The sequence below is a fragment of the Panulirus ornatus genome, chromosome 7, assembly GCF_036320965.1.
Source record: "Panulirus ornatus isolate Po-2019 chromosome 7, ASM3632096v1, whole genome shotgun sequence".
In the NCBI taxonomy this organism is placed as follows: domain Eukaryota; kingdom Metazoa; phylum Arthropoda; class Malacostraca; order Decapoda; family Palinuridae; genus Panulirus; species Panulirus ornatus.
This window is the reverse complement of record NC_092230.1, coordinates 14,074,017-14,096,466: the sequence shown is the minus strand read 5'-3', so window position 1 is coordinate 14,096,466 and position 22,450 is coordinate 14,074,017. Positions and strand designations below refer to the sequence as shown.

The 22,450-nt window shown below is 41.8% G+C and overlaps 1 protein-coding gene across 1 annotated transcript in view; it reads left to right on the top strand.

Annotated features, from left to right (window-relative positions):
• The window catches only part of LOC139749422 (BTB/POZ domain-containing protein 7), a 409,317-nt gene that overhangs the window by 302,758 nt on the left and 84,109 nt on the right, over nt 1-22,450 (top strand). The window contains exon 7 of the mRNA XM_071663268.1: nt 1,028-1,162. Coding sequence (XP_071519369.1) covers nt 1,028-1,162 — 135 coding nt within the window. The remainder of the gene's footprint in view (nt 1-1,027; nt 1,163-22,450) is intronic.

The following is a 22,450-nucleotide window of genomic DNA, read 5'->3' as shown; positions in this document are numbered from 1 at the left end:
ACTTCAAAAGTATATCTCATCCACTGCTTTCACTGTGATAATGGGCAGAAATTTTTGAGATGTTTCAGAACAGCTTGCTCAAAAATGTGAGCATGTCTTGATGCCAGGTGTGTTGTCTCTGAATATGTTTTTATTGTATTTTATGTACATTGAAATTTTGATTACTGATTGTAATTATGTTTTATCTTGTATAATACATCTTTTCTTGCTATAATCAGTGTCATTCATTGATAATTTTTTCATGTCTGGAAAATTGTGAAAATTCATAAAATTGCTGTCCACACCAATCATCTGTAGTGTAGTCAAGGTCAGTTGGGTGCTGGCAGTGCTGCCTCCACTTTTGCTAGAAAACCATTTTCTGCCCCATCTTGGTCATCCTTAGATACTGAAAGAGTCAGTATCCACAAAATCTCTGCAATGTGAAGACATCATCACCTTCAAATGAATCAGGATCATCTGCCTGGTTCTCAAAATCTAGCTAAAGCTGTTTAATTTCCTTCTAAGAAAGCTCACTCAAATGTTCTTTCATTGACATGGCATGACCAACTAAGGGAAAAAATTTTCACACTGCCACCTCAGCCACCACTTAGACTTGGTGCATGGCCATGCAAGTGAGATGTTTGATTATTAAGATCCAACTAGTGGTGTCATCCAGCTTGCATGAATGTGTGTAGTGGCATTATGAGGTGATGACCAACACTAAGAATATGGTTAAAGATGGAACCATACACAGGAGGCAAAACTTTCTTTCCATTTTTGCTTTTCCATGGTTCATGAAGGCCAACTAATCTGGCTTTGGTGGTGCTACAGTAATCTGTATGTCTGTCAATCTTTTATCATTAACCCCACAGCCAATTAAATGGGATAGACAGTGTTCCTTGGAAAATTAGCTTCAAAGGACTGGAGTCCCAAACCTCATTCCGAGAGGCTGAGAACTGGCATGTGTTTTGTAGGAGTGGATTTGTAAACTTGCCATACATGTTTATAAACTCATATTCATGTACTAATGAGTAATTTTTTCCACTAGGGCTGTGAGGATATGATAGTGGAGTCACTGAGCCTTGACAACCTTGTGTCTATTCTACGATGGTCAGGGGAGGCTCATGGCTCTGCCTGGGTTCATCGCCAAGCACTTCACTTTTTGCGAGAGGAATTTTCTCAGGTAATGTCACAATGTTGAAAGTATACATTTTTATGCCAGTTTGGACATTAAGCCTTTAATCTCTTTGTAGTTCTTTCTCCTTTCATGTATCACCCCTTTTACATTTAAGTTGTTTAAAAGCATTCTTAACTTTACAGAATGAGGAATAGACTGTAGAAAAGTGAATTTATATATGTAAAGTCTGCAAGTAAGTTGTGCCAGTAGTGTTATAGATAACATTGAACAGTTTTGCCACCAAACAAGTTCTGTAAGTAGCACTAGTAAATGACGAAAAGGCCACATTCATTCACATTTGGACAGTTTTTGCAGGGAAATAGTGCAGAGCAGATGACTGGGAAATGTATAAAAGAAAGAGGCAGGAGGTCAAGAGAAAGGTGCAGGAGGTGAAAAAGAGGGCAAATGAGAGTTTGGGTGAGAGAGTATCATTAAATTTTTTTTTTTTTTTTTTTTTTTTTTTTATACTTTGTCGCTGTCTCCCGCGTTTGCGAGGTAGCGCAAGGAAACAGACGAAAGAAATGGCCCAACCCCCCCCCCATACACATGTACATACACACGTCCACACACGCAAATATACATACCTACACAGCTTTCCATGGTTTACCCCAGACGCTTCACATGCCTTGATTCAATCCACTGACAGCACGTCAACCCCTGTATACCACATGGCTCCAATTCACTCTATTCCTTGCCCTCCTTTCACCCTCCTGCATGTTCAGGCCCCGATCACACAAAATCTTTTTCACTCCATCTTTCCACCTCCAATTTGGTCTCCCTCTTCTCCTCGTTCCCTCCACCTCCGACACATATATCCTCTTGGTCAATCTTTCCTCACTCATTCTCTCCATGTGCCCCAAACCATTTCAAAACACCCTCTTCTGCTCTCTCAACCACGCTCTTTTTATTTCCACACATCTCTCTTACCCTTACGTTACTTACTCGATCAAACCACCTCACACCACACATTGTCCTCAAACATCTCATTTCCAGCACATCCATCCTCCTGCGCACATCTCTATCCATAGCCCACGCCTCGCAACCATACAACATTGTTGGAACCACTATTCCTTCAAACATACCCATTTTTGCTTTCCGAGATAATGTTCTCGACTTCCACACATTTTTCAAGGCTCCCAAAATTTTCGCCCCCTCCCCCACCCTATGATCCACTTCCGCTTCCATGGTTCCATCCGCTGACAGATCCACTCCCAGATATCTAAAACACTTCACTTCCTCCAGTTTTTCTCCATTCAAACTCACCTCCCAATTGACTTGACCCTCACCCCTACTGTACCTAATAACCTTGCTCTTATTCCCATTTACTCTTAACTTTCTTCTTCCACACACTTTACCAAACTCAGTCACCAGCTTCTGCAGTTTCTCACATGAATCAGCCACCAGTGCTGTATCATCAGCGAACAACAACTGACTCACTTCCCAAGCTCTCTCATCCCCAACAGACTTCATACTTGCCCCTCTTTCCAGGACTCTTGCATTTACCTCCCTAACAACCCCATCCATAAACAAATTAAACAACCATGGAGACATCACACACCCCTGCCGCAAACCTACATTCACTGAGAACCAATCACTTTCCTCTCTTCCTACACGTACACATGCCTTACATCCTCGATAAAAACTTTTCACTGCTTCTAACAACTTGCCTCCCACACCATATATTCTTAATACCTTCCACAGAGCATCTCTATCAACTCTATCATATGCCTTCTCCAGATCCATAAATGCTACATACAAATCCATTTGCTTTTCTAAGTATTTCTCACATACATTCTTCAAAGCAAACACCTGATCCACACATCCTCTACCACTTCTGAAACCGCACTGCTCTTCCCCAATCTGATGCTCTGTACATGCCTTCACCCTCTCAATCAATACCCTCCCATATAATTTACCAGGAATACTCAACAAACTTATACCTCTGTAATTTGAGCACTCACTCTTATCCCCTTTGCCTTTGTACAATGGCACTATGCACGCATTCCGCCAATCCTCAGGCACCTCACCATGAGTCATACATACATTAAATAACCTTACCAACCAGTCAACAATACAGTCACCCCCTTTTTTAATAAATTCCACTGCAATACCATCCAAACCTGCTGCCTTGCCGGCTTTCATCTTCCGCAAAGCTTTTACTACCTCTTCTCTGTTTACCAAATCATTTTCCCTAACCCTCTCACTTTGCACACCACCTCGACCAAAACACCCTATATCTGCCACTCTGTCATCAGACACATTCAACAAACCTTCAAAATACTCATTCCATCTCCTTCTCACATCACCGCTACTTGTTATCACCTCCCCATTTACGCCCTTCACTGAAGTTCCCATTTGCTCCCTTGTCTTACGCACCCTATTTACCTCCTTCCAGAACATCTTTTTATTCTCCCTAAAATTTACTGATAGTCTCTCACCCCAACTCTCATTTGCCCTTTTTTTCACCTCTTGCACCTTTCTCTTGACCTCCTGTCTCTTTCTTTTATACTTCTCCCACTCAATTGCATTTTTTCCCTGCAAAAATCGTCCAAATGCCTCTCTCTTCTCTTTCACTAATACTCTTACTTCTTCATCCCACCACTCACTACCCTTTCTAAACAGCCCACCTCCCACTCTTCTCATGCCACAAGCATCTTTTGCGCAATCCATCACTGATTCCCTAAATACATCCCATTCCTCCCCCACTCCCCTTACTTCCATTGTTCTCACCTTTTTCCATTCTGTACACAGTCTCTCCTGGTACTTCCCCACACAGGTCTCCTTCCCAAGCTCACTTACTCTCACCACCTTCTTCACCCCAACATTCACTCCTCTTTTCTGAAAACCCATACTAATCTTCACCTTAGCCTCCACAAGATAATGATCAGACATCCCTCCAGTTGCACCTCTCAGCACATTAACATCCAAAAGTCTCTCTTTCGCACGCCTGTCAATTAACACGTAATCCAATAACGCTCTCTGGCCATCTTGTCATTAAATTTTTACAGAGGTATAAGTTTGTTGAGTATTCTGGGAAAACTATTATTATTATTTTTTTTATTACTATGATTTGTCGCTGTCTCCTGCGTTAGCGAGGTAGCGCAAGGAAACAGATGAAAGAATGGCCCAACCCACCCACATACACATGTATATACATACATTTCCACACACAGCACATATACATACTGATAAATCTCAACATATGCATATATATATACACACACACATATACATATATACACATTTACATAATTCATACTGTCTTCACTTATTCATTCCATTTTTGTCATTAAATTTTTACAGAGGTATAAGATTGTTGACTATTCCTGGAAAACTATCATTATTATTTTTTTTTATTATTATACTTTGTTGCTGTCTCCGGCGTTAGCGAGGTAGCGCAAGGAAACAGACGAAAGAATGGCCCAACCCACCCACATACACATGTATATACATACACGTCCACACACAGCACATATACATACCAATACATCTCAACGTACACATATATATACACACACACACACACACATATACATATATACACATGTACATAATTCATACTGTCTGCCCTTATTCATTCCCGTCGCCACCACGCCACACATGAAATGAGACCCCCCTCCCCTGCATGTGTGCGAGGTAGTGCTAGAAAGACTACAAAGGCCACATTCGTTCACACTCAGTCTCTAGCTGTCATGTATAATGCACCAAAACCACAGCTCTCTTTCAACATCCAGGCCCCACAAAACTTTCCATGGTTTACCCCCAGACACTTCACATACCTTGGTTCAATCCAGTGATAGCACATCGACCCCGGTATACCACATCATTCCAATTCACTGTATTCCTTGCACGCCTTTCACTCTCCTGCATGTTCAGGCCCCGATCACTCAAAATCTTTTTCACTCCATCTTTCCACTTCCAATTTGGTCTCCCACTTCTCATTCCCTCCACCTCTGACACATATATCCTCTTGGTCAATCTTTCCTCACTCATTCTCCATGTAACCAAACCATTTCAAAACACCCTCTTCTGCTCTCTCAACCACACTCTTTTTATCACCACACATCTCTCTTTTATTCCTGGGGATAGGGGAGAAAGAATACTTCCCACGCATTCCTCACGTGATGTAGAAGGCGACTAAAGGGGACGGGAGTGGGGGGCTAGAGACCCTCCCCTCCTTGTATTTAAACTTTCTAAATGGGGAAACAGAAGAAGGAGTCACGCGAGGAGTGCTCATCCTCTGAAGGCTCAGATTGGGGTGTTTAAATGTGTGTGGATGTAACCAAGATGAAAAAAAGGAGAGATAGGTAGTATGTTTGAGGAAAGGAACCTGTATATTTTGGCCCTGAGTGAAACGAAGCTTAAGGGTAAAGAGGGAGAGTGGTTTGGGAATATCTTGGGAGTAAAGTTAGGGGTTAGTGAGAGGACAAGAGCAAGGGAAGGAGTAGCACTACCCCTGAAACAGGAGTGGTGGGAGTATGTGATAGAGTGTAAGAAAGTAAACTCTAGATTGATATGGGTAAAACTGAAAGTGGATGGAGAGAGATGGGTGATTATTGGTGCATATGCACCTGGGCATGAGAAGAAAGATCATTAGAAGCAAGTGTTTTGGGTGCAGCTAAGTGAGTGTGTTAGTAGTTTTGATGCACAAGACCGGGTTATAGTGATGGGTGATTTGAATGCAAAGGTGAGTAATGTGGCAGTTGAGGGAATAATTGGTGTACGTGGGGTGTTCAGTGTTGTAAATGGAAATGGTGAAGAGCTTGTAGATTTATGTGCTGAAAAAGGACTGGTGATTGGGAATACCTGGTTTAAAAAGAGAGATATACACAAGTATACATATGTAAGTAGGAGAGATGGCCAGAGAACATTAATGGATTACATGTTAATTGATAGGTGCGTGAAAGAGAGACTTTTGGATGTTAATGTGCTGAGAGATGCAACTGGAGGGATCAGATAGGTGCGTGAAAGAGAGACTTTTGGATGTTAATGTGCTGAGAGATGCAACTGGAGGGATATCTGATCATTATCTTGTGGAGGGGAAGATTTGTAGAGGTTTTCAGAAAAGAAGAGAGAATGTTGGGGTGAAGAGAGTGGTGAGAGTAAATGAGCTTGGGAAGGAGACTTGTGTGAGGAAGTACCAGTAGAGACTGAGTACAGAATGGAAAAAGGTGAGAACAAAGGAGGTAAGGGGAGTGGGGGAGGAATGGGATGTATTTAGGGAAGCAGTGATGGTTTGTGCAAAAGATGCTTATGGCATGAGAAGCGTAGGAGGTGGGCAGATTAGAAAGGGTAGTGAGTGGTGGGATGAAGAAGTAAGATTATTAGTGAAAGAGAAGACAGAGGCATTTAGACGATTTTTGCAGGGAAATAGTGCAAATGAGTGGGAGATGTATAAAAGAAAGAGACAGGAGGTCAAGAGAAAGGTGCAAGAGGCAAAAAGAGGGCAAATGAGAGTTGGGGTGAGAAAGTATGATTAGATTTTAGGGAGAATAAAAAGATGGTTTAGAAGGAGGTAAATAGAGTGTGTAAGACATGGGAACGAATGGGAGCATCGGTGAAGGGGGCTAATGGGGAGGCCATAACAAGTAGTGGTGATGTGAGAAGGAGATGGAGTGAGTATTTGAAGGTTTGTTGAATATGTTTGATGATAGAGTGGCAGATATAGGGTGTTTTGGTCGAGGTGGTGTGCAAAGTGAGAGGATTAAGGAGAATGATTTGGTAGACAGAGAAAAGGTAGTAAAAGCTTTACGGAAGATGGAAGCCGGCAAGGCAGCAGGTTTGGATGGTATTGCAGTGGAATTTATTAAAGAAGGGAGTGACTGTATTGTTGATTGGTTGGTAAGGTTATGTAATGTATGTATGACTCATGGTGAGGTACCTGAGGACTGGCGGAATGCGTGCATAGTGCCATTGTACAAAGGCAAAGGGGATAAGAGTGAGTGATCAAATTACAGAGGTATGTTTGTTTAGTATTCCAGGGAAATTATATGGGAGGGTATTGATTGAGAGGGTGAAGGCAGGTACAGAGCATCAGATTGGGGAAGAGTAGTGTGGTTTCAGAAGTGGTAGAGGATGTGTGCATCAGGTGTTTGCTTTGAAGAATGTATGTGAGAAATACTTAGAAAAGCAAATGGATTTGTATGTAGCTTTTATGGATCTGGAGAAGGCATATGATAGAGTTGATAGAGATGTTCTGTGGAAGGTACTAAGAATATATGGTGTGGGAGGTAAGTTGTTAGAAGCAGTGAAAAGTTTTTATCGAGGATGTAAGGCATGTGTACATGTAGGAAGAGAGGAAAGTGATTGGTTCTCAGTGAATGTAGGTTTGCGGCAGGGGTGTGTGATGTCTCCATGGTTGTTTAATTTGTTTATGGATGGGGTTGTTAGGGAGGTGAATGTAAGAGTTTTGGAAAGAGGGGCAAGTATGCAGTCTGTTGTGGATGAGAGAGCTTGGGAAGTGAGTCAGTTGTTGTTCGCTGATGATACAGCACTGGTTGCTGATTCATGTGAGAAACTGCAGAAGCTGGTGAATGAGTTTGGAAAAGTGTGTGAAAGAAGAAAACTGAGAGTAAACGTGAATAAGAGCAAGGTTATTAGGTACAGTAGGGTTGAGGGACAAGTCAATTGGGAGGTAAGTTTGAATGGAGAAAAAGTGGAGGAAGTGAGGTGTTTTAGATATTTGGGATTGGATTTGGCAGTGGATGGAACCATGGAAGCGGAAGTGAATCTTAGGGTGGGGGTGGGAGCGAAAGTTCTTGGAGTGTTGAAAAATGTTTGGAATTAGAGAACGTTATCTTGGAAACCAAAAATGGGTATGTTTGAAGGAATAGTGGTTCCAACAATGTTATATGGTTATATGGTTATATGGAGGAGGATGGATGCACTGGAAATGAGGTGTTTGAGGTCAATATGTGGTGTGAGGTGGTTTGATCGATTGAGTAATGAAAGGGTACGAGAGATGTGTGGTAATAAAAAGGGGGGTTTAGAGAGCAGAAGAGGGTGTTTTGAAATGGTTTGGTCTCATGGAGAGAATGAGTGAGGGAAGGTTGACGAAGAGGATATATGTGTCAGAGGTGAAGGGAACGAGGAGAAGTGGGAGACCAAATTGGAGGTGGAAAGATGGAATGAGAAAGTTTTTGAGTGATCGGGGCCTGAACATGCAGGAGGGTGAAAGGTGTGCAAGGAATAGAGTGAATTGGAACGATGTGATATACCAGGGTTGACATGCTGTCAGTGGATTGAACCAGGGCATGTGAAGCATCTGGGGTAAACCATGGAAAGTTTTGTGAGGCCTGGATGTGGAAAGGGAGCTGTGGCTTTGGTGCATTACACATGACAGCTAGAGAGTGAGCGTGAACGAATTTGGCCTATGTTGTCTTTTCCTAGCACTACCTCGTGCAAATGTGGGGGGAGGGGGCTGTCATTTTATGTGTAGCGAGGTGGCGACAGGAATGAATAGGGCAGACTATGAATTATGTACATATGTGTATATGTCTCTGTGTGTATATGTATGTGCATGTTGAGATGTATAGGTATGTATATGTGCTGTGTGTGGATGTGTATGTATATACATGTGTATGTGGGTTGGTTGGGCCATTTTTTCATCTGTTTCCTTGCTCTACCTTGCTAATGCAGGAGACAGCAACAAAGTATAATAAGATATAGATTTTTTTTTTTTTTTTTTTTACTATTCGCCATTTCCCGCGATAGCGAGGTAGCGTTAAGAACAGAGGACTGGGCCTTTGAGGGAATATCCTCACCTGGCCCCCTTCTCTGTTCCTTCTTTTGGAAAATTAAAAGAAAAACGAGAGGGGAGGATTTCCAGCCCCCCGCTCCCTTCCCTTTTAGTCGCCTTCTACGACACGCAGGGAATACGTGGGAAGTATTCTTTCTCCCCTATCCCCAGGGATAAGGATATAGATATAAGGATATAGATATAAATAAATAAATCTCTCTTCCCCTTTCATTACTTACTTGATCATCAAACCACCTCACATCACATATTGTTCTCATACATCTCATTTCCAGCACATCCACCCTCCTCCTCGCAACTCTATCTATAGCCCATGCCTCGCAACCATATAACATTGTTGGAACCACTATTCCTTCAAACATACCCATTTTTGTTTTCAGAGATAATGTTCTCGACTTCCACACATTTTTCGACGCTCCCAGAACCTTTTGCCCCCCCTCCCCCATCCTATGATTCACTTCTGCTTCCATGGTTCCATCTGCTTCCAAATCCACTCCCAGATATGTAAAACACCTCACTTACTCCAGTTTTTCTCCATTCAAACTTACCTCCCAGTTGACTTGTCCCTCAACCCTACTGTAGCTAATAACCTTGCTCTTGTTCACATTTACTCTTAAGTTTCTTCTTTCACACACTTTACCAAACTCAGTCACCAGCTTCTGCAGTTTCTCACATGAATCAGCCACCAGCGCTGTATCATCAGCGAACAACAACTGACTCACTTCCCAAGCTCTCTCATCCACAACAGACTGCATACTTGCCCCTCTTTCCAAAACTCTTATGTTCACCTCCCTAACAACCCCATCCATAAACAAATTAAATAATCATGGAGACATCACACACCCCCGCCGCATACCAACATTCACTGAGAACCAATCACTTTCCTCTCTTCCTACAAGTACACATGCCTTACATCCCAATAAAAACTTTTCACTGCTTCTAACAACTTACCTCCCACACCATATATTCTTAATACCTTCCACAGAGCATCTCTATCAACTCTATCATATGCCTTCTCCAGATCCATAAATGCTACATACAAATCCATTAGCTTTTCTAAGTATTTCTCACATACATTCTTCAAAGCAACACCTGATCCACACATCCATACATATTGATTGAGAGGTTGAAGGCATTTACAGAGCATGAGATTGGGGAAGAGCAGTGTGGTTTCAGAAGTGGTAGAGGATGTGTGGATCAGGTGCTTGCTTTGAAGAATGTACATGAGAAATACTTAGAAAAGCAAATGGATTTGTATGTAGCATTTATGGATCTGGAGAAGGCAAATGATAGAGTTGATAGAGATGCTCTGTGGAAGGTATTAAGAATATATGGTTTGGGAGGCAAGTTGTTAAAGCAGTAAAAAGTTTTTATCGAGGATTTAAGGCATTTGTACGAGTAGGAAGAGAGGAAAGTGATTGGTTCTCAGTGAATGTCAGTTTGCAGCATTGGTGTGTGATGTCTCCATGGTTGTTTAATTTGTGTATGGAAGGGGTTGTTAGGGAGGTGAATGCAAGAGTTTTGGAAAGAGGGGCAAGTATGCAGTGTGTTGTGGATGAGAGAGCTTGGGAACTGAGTCAGTTGTTGTTCGCTGATGATACAGTGCTGGTGGCTGATTTGGGTGAGAAACTGCTGAAGCTGGTGACTGAGTTTAGTAAAGTGTGTGAAATAAGAAAGCTGAGAGTAAATGTGAATAAGAGCAAGGTTATTAGGTACAGTAGGGTTGAGGGACAAGTCAATTGGGAGGTAAGTTTGAATGGAGAAAAAGTGGAGTAAGTGAGGTGTTTTACATATCTGGGAGTGGATTTGGCAGTGGATGGAACCATGGAAGCGAAAGTGAATCATAGGATGGGGGAGGGGGTGAAAGTTCTGGGAGTGTTGAAAAATGTGTGGAAGTCGAGAACATTTTCTTGGAGATAAGTTGAGAGTAAATATAAATACTAGGTTCAATAGGGTTGAGGGACAAGTTAAATGAGAGGTAAGTTTGAATGGAGAAAAACTGGAGGAAGTGAAGTGTTTTAGATATCTAGGAGTGGATTTGTCAGTGAATGGAACCATGGAAGCGTAAGTAAGTCACAGGGTAGGGAGGGGGTGAAAGTTCTGGGAGCTTTGAAAAATGTGTGGAAGGCGAGAATGTTATCTTGGAGAGCAAAAATGGGTATGTTTGAAGGAATACTGGTTCCAACAATGTTATATGGTTGGGAGGCATGGGCTATAGATAGTTATGTGGAGGAGGGTGGATGTGTTGGTAATTAGATGTATGAGAACAATATGTGGTGTGAGGTGTTTTGATTGAGTAATGAAAGGGTAAGAGAGATGTGTGGTAATAAAAAGAGTGTGTTTGAGAGAGCAGAAGAGGGTGTATTGAAATGGTTTGGTTACATGGAAAGAATGAGTGAGGAAATATTGACAAAGAGGATATATGTATCAGAGGTGGAGGGAACTAGAAATGGAAGACCAAATTGGAGGTAGAAGGATGGAGTGAAAAAGATTTTGAGTGATTGGGTCCTGAACGTACAGGAGTGTGAAAGGCGTGCAAGGAATAGAGTGAATTGGAACGATATGGTATACCTTGGTCGACCTGCTGTCGATGGATTGATCCAGGGCATGTGAAGCGTCTTGGGTAGACCATGGAAAGTTTTTTGGGGCCTAGATGTGGAAAGGGAGCTGTGGTTTTGGTGCAATACACATAACAGTCAGAGAATGAGTGTGAAAGAATGTGGAAGTTGTTGTCTTTTCCTAGTTCTGCCTTGCGTGCATGGGGGGAAGGGGGTGCCCTTTCATGTGTGGCAGGGTGGCAATGGAAATGGATTAAGGCAGCAGGTATGAATATGTACATGTGTATATATATGTATATGTCTGTATGTATATGTATGTATACATTAAAACGTATAGGTATGTAAATGTGCGTGTGTGGGCGTTTTTTTATATACTTGTGTGTTGGAGGGTTGGGCCATTCTTTTGTCTGTTTCCTGGAGCTACCTTGCTAACGTGGTAGACAACGACAAAGGATTATAGATATAAAAAATATCTAGATTGATATGGGTAAAACTGAAGGTGGATGGAGAGAGATGGGTGATTATTGGTGCATATGCACCTGGTCATAAGAAGAAAGATCATGAGAAGCAAGTGTTTTGGGAGCAGCTGAGTGAGTGTGTTAGCAGCTATGATGCACAAGACCGTGTTATAGTCATGGGTGATTTGAATGCAAAGGTTAGTAATGTGGCAGTTGAGGGTATAATTTGTGCACATGGGGTTTTCAGTGTTGTAGATGGAAGTGGTTAAGAGCTTGTAGATTTGTGTGCTGATAAAGGACTGGTGATTGGGAATACCTTGTTTGAAAAGAGAGATATGCATAAGTGTAGGTATGTAAGTAGGAGAGATGGCCAGCGAGCGGTATTGGATTACATGTTGATTTATAGGCGCGTGAAAGAGAGACTTTTGGACGTTAATGTGTTGAGAGGGGCAACTGAAGGGTTGTCTGATCATTATCTTGTGGAGGTGAAGATGAAGATATGCAGAGGTTTTCAGAAAAGAAGAGAGAATGTTGGGGTGAAGAGAGTGGTGAGAGTAAGTGAGCATGAAAAGGAAACTTGTGTGAGGAAGTACCAGGAGAGATTGAGTGCAGAATGGAAAAAGGGGAGAGCATATGGCGTAAGGGGAGTGGGGGAGGATTGGGATGTGTTTAGGAAAGCAGTGATGGCGTGCTCAAAAGGTGCCTTTGGCATGAGAAAGGTGGGAGTTGGGCATATTAGTAAGGGTAGTGAGTGGTGGGATGAAGAAGTGAGATTGTTAGTGAAAGAGAAGAGAGATGCATTTGGACGATTTTTGCTGGGAAATAGTGCAAATGAGTGGGAGATTTATAAAAGAAAGAGACAGGAGGTCAAGAGAAAGGTGCAAGAGGTGAAAAAGGGCAAATGAGAGTTGGGGCGAGAGAGTATCATTAGATTTTAGGGAGAATAAAAAGATGTTTTGGAAGGAGGTAAATAAAGTGCATGAGACAAGAACAAATGGGAACATCAGTGAAGGGGACAAAGGGGAGGTAATAACAAGTAGTGGTGAAGGGAGAGGGAGATGGAGTGAGTGGTTGTTGAATGTTTGTATTAAGACTATAAGGTGTGGGAGATAAGTTGCTAGAAGCAGTGAAAAGTTTTTATCAAGTATGTAAGGCATGTGTATGCATAGGTAGAGAGGAAAGTGATTGGTTTCCAGTGAATGTTGGTTGCGGCGTGTCACCATGGTTGTTTAATTTGTTTATGGATGGGGTTGTTAGGGAGGTGAATGCAAGATTTTTGGAGAGAGGGGCTAGTATGTAGTCTGTTGTGGAAAAAGAGGGCTTGGGAAGTTAGTCAGTTGTTGTTCGCTGATGATACAATGCTGGTAGCTCATTCGGGTGAGAAACTGCAGAAGCTGGTGACTGAGTTTGGTGAAGTGTGTGAAAGAAGAAAGCTGAGTAAATGTAAATAAGAGCAAGGTTATTTGGTTCAGTGGGGTTGAGGGACAAGTTAATTGGGAGTTAAGTTTGAATGGAGAAAAACTGGAGGAAGTGAAGTGTTTTAGATATCTTGGAGTGGATATAGCATGGGATGGAACTATGGAAGCAGTAGTAAGTCACAGGGTGGGGGAGGGGGTGAAGTTTCTGGGAGCATTGAAGAATGTGTGGAAGGTGAGAAAATTATCTTGGAGAGCAAAAAATGGGCATGTTTGAAGGAATAGTGGTTCCAACAATGTTATATGGTTGTGAGGCATGGGCTATAGACAGGATTTTGCGGAGGAGGTTGGATGTGTTGGAAATGAGATGTTTGAGGACAATATGTGGTGTGAGGTGGTTTGATGGAGTAAGTAATGAAAGGGTAAGAGAGGTATGTGGTAATAAAAAGAGTGTGGTTGAGAGAGCAGAAGAGGGTGTGTTGAAGCAGTTTGTCACATGGAGAGAATGAGTGAGGAAATATTGACAAAGAGGATATATGTGTCAGAGGCAGAGGGAATGAGGAGAAGTGAGAGACCAAATTGGAGGTAGAAGGATGGAGTGAAAAAGATTTTGAGCGATCGGGGCCTGAACATACAAGAATGTGAAAGGCGTGCAAGGAATAGTGTGAATTGGGACGATGTGGTATCCCAGGGTGGACATAATCTCAATGGATTGAACCAGGGCATGTGAAGCATCTAGGGTAAACCATGGAAAGTTGTGCGGGGCCTAGATGTGGATAGGGAGCTGTGGTTTCAGTGCATTACACATGACAGCAAGAGACTAAGTGTGAACTAATGTAGCCTTTATATCTTTTACTAGCACTACCTCATGGGGGGGGATGCTATTTGATGTGTGGCGGGGTGGCAATGGGGAGTGGATGAAGGCAGCAAGTATGAATATTTATTTATTTATTTTATTTATTTATTTTGCTTTGTTGCTGTCTCCCGCGTTAGCGAGGTAGCACAAGGAAACAGACGAAAGAATGGCCCAACCCACCCACATACACATGTATATACATATACGTCCACACACGCAAATATACATACCTATACATCTCAATGTACACATATATATACACACACAGATATATACATATATACACATGTACATAATTCATACTGTCTGCCTTTATTTATTCCCATCGCCACCCCGCCACACATGGAATAACAACCCCCTCCCCCCTTATGTGTGCGAGGTAGCGCCAGGAAAAGACAACAAAGGCCCCATTCGTTCACACTCAGTCTCTAGCTGTTATGTAATAATGCACCGAAACCACAGCTCCCTTTCCACATCCAGGCTCCACAGAACTTTCCATGGATTACCCCAGATGATTCACATGCCCTGGTTCAATCCATTGACAGCACGTCGACACCGGTATACCACATCGTTCCAATTCACTCTATTCCTTGCACGCCTTTTACTCTCTTGCATGTTCAGGCCCCGATCACTCAAAATCTTTTTCACTCCATCTTTCCACCTCCAATTTGGTCTCCCACTCCTCCTCGTTCCCTCCACCTCTGACACATATATCCTCTTGGTCAATCTTTCCTCACTCATTCTCTCCATGTGACCAAACCATTTCAAAACACCCTCTTCTGCTCTCTCAACCACACTCTTTTTATTTCCACACATCTCTCTTACCCTTATATTACTTACTCGATCAAACCACCTCACACCACATATTGTCCTCAAACATCTCATTTCCAGCACATCCACCCTCCTGCGCACAACTCTATCCATAGCCCACGCCTCGCAACCATACAACATTGTTGGAACCACTATTCATTCAAACGTACCCATTTTTGCTTTCTGAGATAATGTTCTCGACTTCCAAACATTCTTCAAGGCTCCCAGAATTTTTGCCCCCTTCCCCACCCTATGATTCACTTCCGCTTCCATGGTTCCATCCACTGCCAGATCCACTCCCAGATATCTAAAACACTTTACTTCCTCCAGTTTTTCTCCATTCAAACTTACCTCCCAACTGACTTGACCATCAACCCTACTGTACCTAATAACCTTGCTCTTATTCACATTTACTCTTAACTTTCTTCTTTCACACACTTTACCAAACTCAGTCACCAGCTTCTGCAGTTTCTCACATGAATCAGCCACCAGCGCTGTATCATCAGTGAACAACAACTGACTCACTTCCCAAGCTCTCTCATCCACAACAGACTGCATACTTGCCCCTCTTTCCAAAACTCTTGCATTCACCTCCCTAACAACCCCACCCATAAACAAATTAAACAACCATGGAGACATCACACACCCCTGCCGCAAACCTACTTTCACTGAGAACCAGTCACTTTCCTCTCTTCCTACACATACACATGCCTTACATCCTCGATAAAAATTTTTCACTGCTTCTAACAATTTCTCTCCCACACCATATATTCTTAATACCTTCCACAGAGCATCTCTATCAACTCTTATCATATGCCTTCTTCAGATCCATAAATGCTACATACAAATCCATTTGCTTTTCTAAGTATTTCTCACATACATTCTTCAAAGCAAACACCTAATCCACACATCCTCTACCACTTCTGAAACCACACTGCTCTTCCCCAATCTGATGCTCTGTACATGGTTTCACCCTATCAATCAATACCCTCTCATATAATTTCCCTGGAATACTCAACAAACTTATACCTCTGTAATTTGATCACTCACTCTTATCCCCTTTGCCTTTGTACAATGGCACTATGCAAGCATTCCGCCAATCCTCAGGCACCTCACCGTGAATCATACATACATTAAATAACCTTACCAACCAGTCAACAATACAGTCACCCCCTTTTTTAATAAATTCCACTGCAGTACCATTCAATCCTGCTGCCTTGCCGGCTTTCATCTTTCGCAAAGCTTTTACTACCTCTTCTCTGTTTACCAAATCATTTTCCCTAACCCTCTCACTTTGCACACCAAAACACCTTGACCAAAACACCCTATATCTGCCACTCTATCATCAAACACATTCAACAAATCTTCAAAATACTCACTCCATCTCTTTCTCACATCACCACTACTTGTTATCACCTCCCCATTAGCCCCCTTCACTGAAGTTCCCATTTGCTCCCTTGTCTTACGCACTTCATTTACCTCCTTCCAAAACATCTTTTTATTCTCCCTAAAATTTAATGATACTGTCTGACCCCAACTCTCATTTGCCCTCTTTTTTATCTCTTGCACCTTTCTCTTGACCTCCTGGCTCTCTCTTTTATACATCTCCCACTCATTTGCATTTTTTTCCCTGCAAAAATCGTCCAAATGCCTCTCTCTTCTCTTTCACTAATAATCTTACTTCTTCATCCCACCCCTCACTCCCCTTTCTAATCAACCCACCTCCCACGCTTCTCATGCCACAAGCATCTTTTGCGCAAGCCATCACTGCTTCCCTAAATACATCCATTCCCCCCCACTCCCCTTACCTCCTTTGTTCTCACCTTTTTCCATTCTGTACTCAGTCTCTCCTGGTACTTCCTCACACAAGTCTCCTTCCCAAGCCTACTTACTCCCACCACTCTCTTGACCCCAACATTCTCTCTTCTTTTCTGAAAACCCTACAAATCTTCACCTTCGCCTCCTCAAGATAATGATCAGACATCCCTCCAGTTGCACCTCTCAGCACATTAACATCCAAAAGTCTCTCTTTCACGCGCCTATCAATTAACACGTAATCCAATAACGCTCTCTGGCCATCTCTCCTACTTACATACGTATACTTATGTATATCTCGCTTTTTAAACCAGGTATTCCCAATCACCAGTCCTTCACTTCCTCCAGTTTTTTCTCCATTCAAACTCACCTCCAACTGACTTGACCATCAACCCTACTGTACCTAATAACCTTGCTCTTATTCACATTTACTCTTAACTTTCTTCTTTCACACACTTTACCAAACTCAGTCACCAGCTTCTGCAGTTTCTCACATGAATCAGCCACCAGCGCTGTATCATCAGTGAACAACAACTGACTCACTTCCCAAGCTCTCTCATCCACAACAGACTGCATACTTGCCCCTCTTTCCAAAACTCTTGCATTCACCTCCCTAACAACCCCACCCATAAACAAATTAAACAACCATGGAGACATCACACACCCCTGCCGCAAACCTACTTTCACTGAGAACCAGTCACTTTCCTCTCTTCCTACACATACACATGCCTTACATCCTCGATAAAAATTTTTCACTGCTTCTAACAATTTCTCTCCCACACCATATATTCTTAATACCTTCCACAGAGCATCTCTATCAACTCTTATCATATGCCTTCTTCAGATCCATAAATGCTACATACAAATCCATTTGCTTTTCTAAGTATTTCTCACATACATTCTTCAAAGCAAACACCTGATCCACACATCCTCTACCACTTCTGAAACCACACTGCTCTTCCCCAATCTGATGCTCTGTACATGGTTTCACCCTATCAATCAATACCCTCTCATATAATTTCCCTGGAATACTCAACAAACTTATACCTCTGTAATTTGATCACTCACTCTTATCCCCTTTGCCTTTGTACAATGGCACTATGCAAGCATTCCGCCAATCCTCAGGCACCTCACCGTGAATCATACATACATTAAATAACCTTACCAACCAGTCAACAATACAGTCACCCCCTTTTTTAATAAATTCCACTGCAGTACCATTCAATCCTGCTGCCTTGCCGGCTTTCATCTTTCGCAAAGCTTTTACTACCTCTTCTCTGTTTACCAAATCATTTTCCCTAACCCTCTCACTTTGCACACCAAAACACCTTGACCAAAACACCCTATATCTGCCACTCTATCATCAAACACATTCAACAAATCTTCAAAATACTCACTCCATCTCTTTCTCACATCACCACTACTTGTTATCACCTCCCCATTAGCCCCCTTCACTGAAGTTCCCATTTGCTCCCTTGTCTTACGCACTTCATTTACCTCCTTCCAAAACATCTTTTTATTCTCCCTAAAATTTAATGATACTGTCTGACCCCAACTCTCATTTGCCCTCTTTTTTATCTCTTGCACCTTTCTCTTGACCTCCTGGCTCTCTCTTTTATACATCTCCCACTCATTTGCATTTTTTTCCCTGCAAAAATCGTCCAAATGCCTCTCTCTTCTCTTTCACTAATAATCTTACTTCTTCATCCCACCCCTCACTCCCCTTTCTAATCAACCCACCTCCCACGCTTCTCATGCCACAAGCATCTTTTGCGCAAGCCATCACTGCTTCCCTAAATACATCCCATTCCTCCCCCACTCCCCTTACCTCCTTTGTTCTCACCTTTTTCCATTCTGTACTCAGTCTCTCCTGGTACTTCCTCACACAAGTCTCCTTCCCAAGCCTACTTACTCCCACCACTCTCTTGACCCCAACATTCTCTCTTCTTTTCTGAAAACCCCTACAAATCTTCACCTTCGCCTCCTCAAGATAATGATCAGACATCCCTCCAGTTGCACCTCTCAGCACATTAACATCCAAAAGTCTCTCTTTCACGCGCCTATCAATTAACACGTAATCCAATAACGCTCTCTGGCCATCTCTCCTACTTACATACGTATACTTATGTATATCTCGCTTTTTAAACCAGGTATTCCCAATCACCAGTCCTTCACTTCCTCCAGTTTTTCTCCATTCAAACTCACCTCCCAATTGACTTGACCCTCAACCCTACTGTACCTAATAACCTTGCTCTTATTCACATTTACTCTTAACTTTCTTCTTCCACACACTTTTCCAAACTCAGTCACCAGCTTCTGCAGTTTCTCACATGAATCAGCCACCAGCGCTGTATCATCAGCGAACAACAACTGACTCACTTCCCAAGCTCTCTCATCCCCAACAGACTTCATACTTGCCCCTCTTTCCAAAACTCTTGCATTTACCTCCCTAACAACCCCATCCAAAAACAAATTAAACAACCATGGAGACATCACACACCCCTGCCGCAAACCTACATTCACTGAGAAGCAATCACTTTCCTCTCTTCCTACACGTACATATGCCTTACATCCTCGATAAAAACTTTTCACTGCTTCTAACAACTCTCCTCCCACACCATATATTCTTAATACCTTCCACAGAGCATCTCTATCAACTCTATCATATGCCTTCTCCAGATCCATAAATGCTACATACAAATCCATTTGCTTTTCTAAGTATTTCTCACATACATTCTTCAAAGTAAACACCTGATCCACACATCCTCTACCACTTCTGAAACCACACTGCTCTTCCCCAATCTGATGCTCTGTACATGCCTTCACCCTCTCAATCAATACCCTCCCATATAATTTACCAGGAATACTCAACAAACTTATACCTCTGTAATTTGAGCACTCACTCTTATCCCCTTTGCCTTTGTACAAAGGCACTATGCACGCATTCCGCCAATCCTCAGGCACCTCACCATGAGTCATACATACATTAAATAACCTTACCAACCAGTCAACAATACAGTCACCCCCTTTTTTATGTATATATATGTGTATATAAGTGGATGTGGCATTCTTCGTCTGTTTCCTGGTGGTACCTTGCTGACACGGGAAGTGTATTCCCTGTGTGTTGTAAAAGGGAGCTAAGAGGGGAGGGATTGGGGTGCTGGAAATCCTCCCCTCCAGCTTTTACATTTTAAAAAGAAGGAACAGAGAAGGGAACCAAGTGAGTAACTGAAAGGTTGAGAGATGTTTTATAGTGAAAAGAGTGTGGTTGAGAGAGAAGAGGGTGTGTTGAAATGGTTTGGAGATATGGCGAGAATGAGTGTGAAAGGTTGACAAAGAGGATATATTTGTCAGAGGGTGGAGGGGACAAGGAGACGGAGCAGACCAAATTTGCTGATAACTCTGAGGAAAATGAAACACAATAAGTTCCCAAGTGCACTTTCATGTAATGATTACATAGTCAGGGGAGATATAAGAATGAGTTAGAAGACTGAGAACATTCAGCATATATAGAAAATAGAGGCTGAGCTAAGACGCCATTGGTACACAAGTGTCTCTGGTTGGTGTAGTTTGGGTCTGGCATCGTGCCTGTCATAAAATCATATGTGCACAATAGGGGACCATTTACAAATTTTGCCTCTAATGGAGCTATTCAGTTTGTATAGACCTTCACTAACATTTATGTTTTAATGATTTGTGTATTTGATAACAAAAGATTCAATGATATTTCTCTTGGTCAAGTAGTTACATTAATAACTGAATTAGCATTACTGTACTCCAGTCAATACAATGGTCATATTTTTTAACATAATCAAACAAAGCATTTGATTCTTGTCCTTTTCTTTTTCTATATTTATGTTGTTTAAATCTAACATAGAGTACCTTACCAGTTTGCCCAATAAAAAAACATATTACAGCTTTTACAAAATATTCCGTAAAAACAGTTTACAAAATTTTCTGGCAAGTTTTTGATTAAGATATTCTTAATAGTATTGCGCTATTGCTGAAGACTTCATTCATATTAAAGGATTTAAGCAGTTTGGGTAGTAACATAGAATTATCACTAAATGGGAGAACTAGATATTATTTAGTATTAAGGGAATGTTTAGGGTTAACTATAGAATGATTTATTTCCCAAGTTGACATTTATTTATGAAAGATCTAGGATACTTTAACTTGGATACAATAGAATATATCTTCTTAAACTCATCATTAATACATTCTGGACTGTGTATACGTAATGCTTTAAGGAACATTGATTAATAAATTCTGAACTTCATATACATAATGCTTCAAGGAACATTGACTGGAATGATGATTGTTTAACTCTGTCATTTTTAGTTGATTAATATTGAATATAAGAGCAAATGAGAGTTGGGGTGAGAGAGTATCATTAAATTTTAGGGAGAATAAAAAGATGTTCTGGAAGGAGGTGAATAAAGTTCGTAAGACAAGGGAGCAAATGGGAACTTCAGTGAAGGGGGGGCTAATGGGGAGGTGATACCTAGTAGTGGTGATGTGAGAAGGAGATGGAGTGAGTATTTTGAAGGTTTGTTGAATGTCTTTGATGATAGAGTGGCAGATATAGGGCGTTTTGGTCGAGGTGGTGTGCAAAGTGAGAGGGTTAGAGAAAATGATTTGGTAAACAGAGAAGAGGTAGTAAAAGCTTTGCGGAAGATGAAAGCCGGCAAGGCATCAGGTTTGGATGGTATTGCAGTGGAATTTATTGAAAAAGGGGGTGACTGTATTGTTGAGTGGTTGGTAAGGTTATTTAATGTATGTATGATTCACGGTGAGGTGCCTGAGGATTGGTGGAATGCTTGCATAGTGCCATTGTACAAAGGCAAAGGGGATAAGAGTGAGTGATCAAATTACAGAGGTATAAGTTTGTTGAGTATTCCAGGGAAATTATATGGGAGGGTATTGATTGAGAGGGTGAAGGCATGTACAGAGCATCAGATTGGGGAAGAGCAGTGTGGTTTCAGAAGTGGTAGAGGATGTGTGCATCAGGTGTTTGCTTTGAAGAATGTATGTGAGAAATACTTAGAAAAGCAAATGGATTTGTATGTAGCATTTATGGATCTGAAGAAGGCATATGATAAGAGTTGATAGAGATGCTCTGTGGAAGGTATTAAGAATATATGGTGTGGGAGAGAAATTGTTAGAAGCAGTGAAAAGTTTTTATTGAGGATGTAAGGCATGTGTACATGTAGGAAGAGAGGAAAGTGATTGGTTCTCAGTGAATGTAGGTTTGCGGCAGGGGTGTGTGATGTCTCCATGGTTGTTTAATTTGTTTATGGATGGGGTTGTTAGGGAGGTGAATGCAAGAGTTTTGGAAAGAGGGGCAAGTATGCAGTCAGTTGGAGATGAGAGAGCTTGGGAAGTAAGTGAGTTGTTGTTCACTGATGATACAGCGCTGGTGGCTGATTCATGTGAGAAACTGCAGAAGCTGGTGACTGAGTTTGGTAAAGTGTGTGAAAGAAGAAAGTTAAGAGTAAATGTGAATAAGAGTAAGGCTATTAGGTACAGTAGGGTTGAGGCTCAAGTCATTTGGGAGGTAAGTTTGAATGGAGAAAAACTGGAGGAAGTAAAGTGTTTTAGATATCTGGGAGTGGATTAGGCAGTG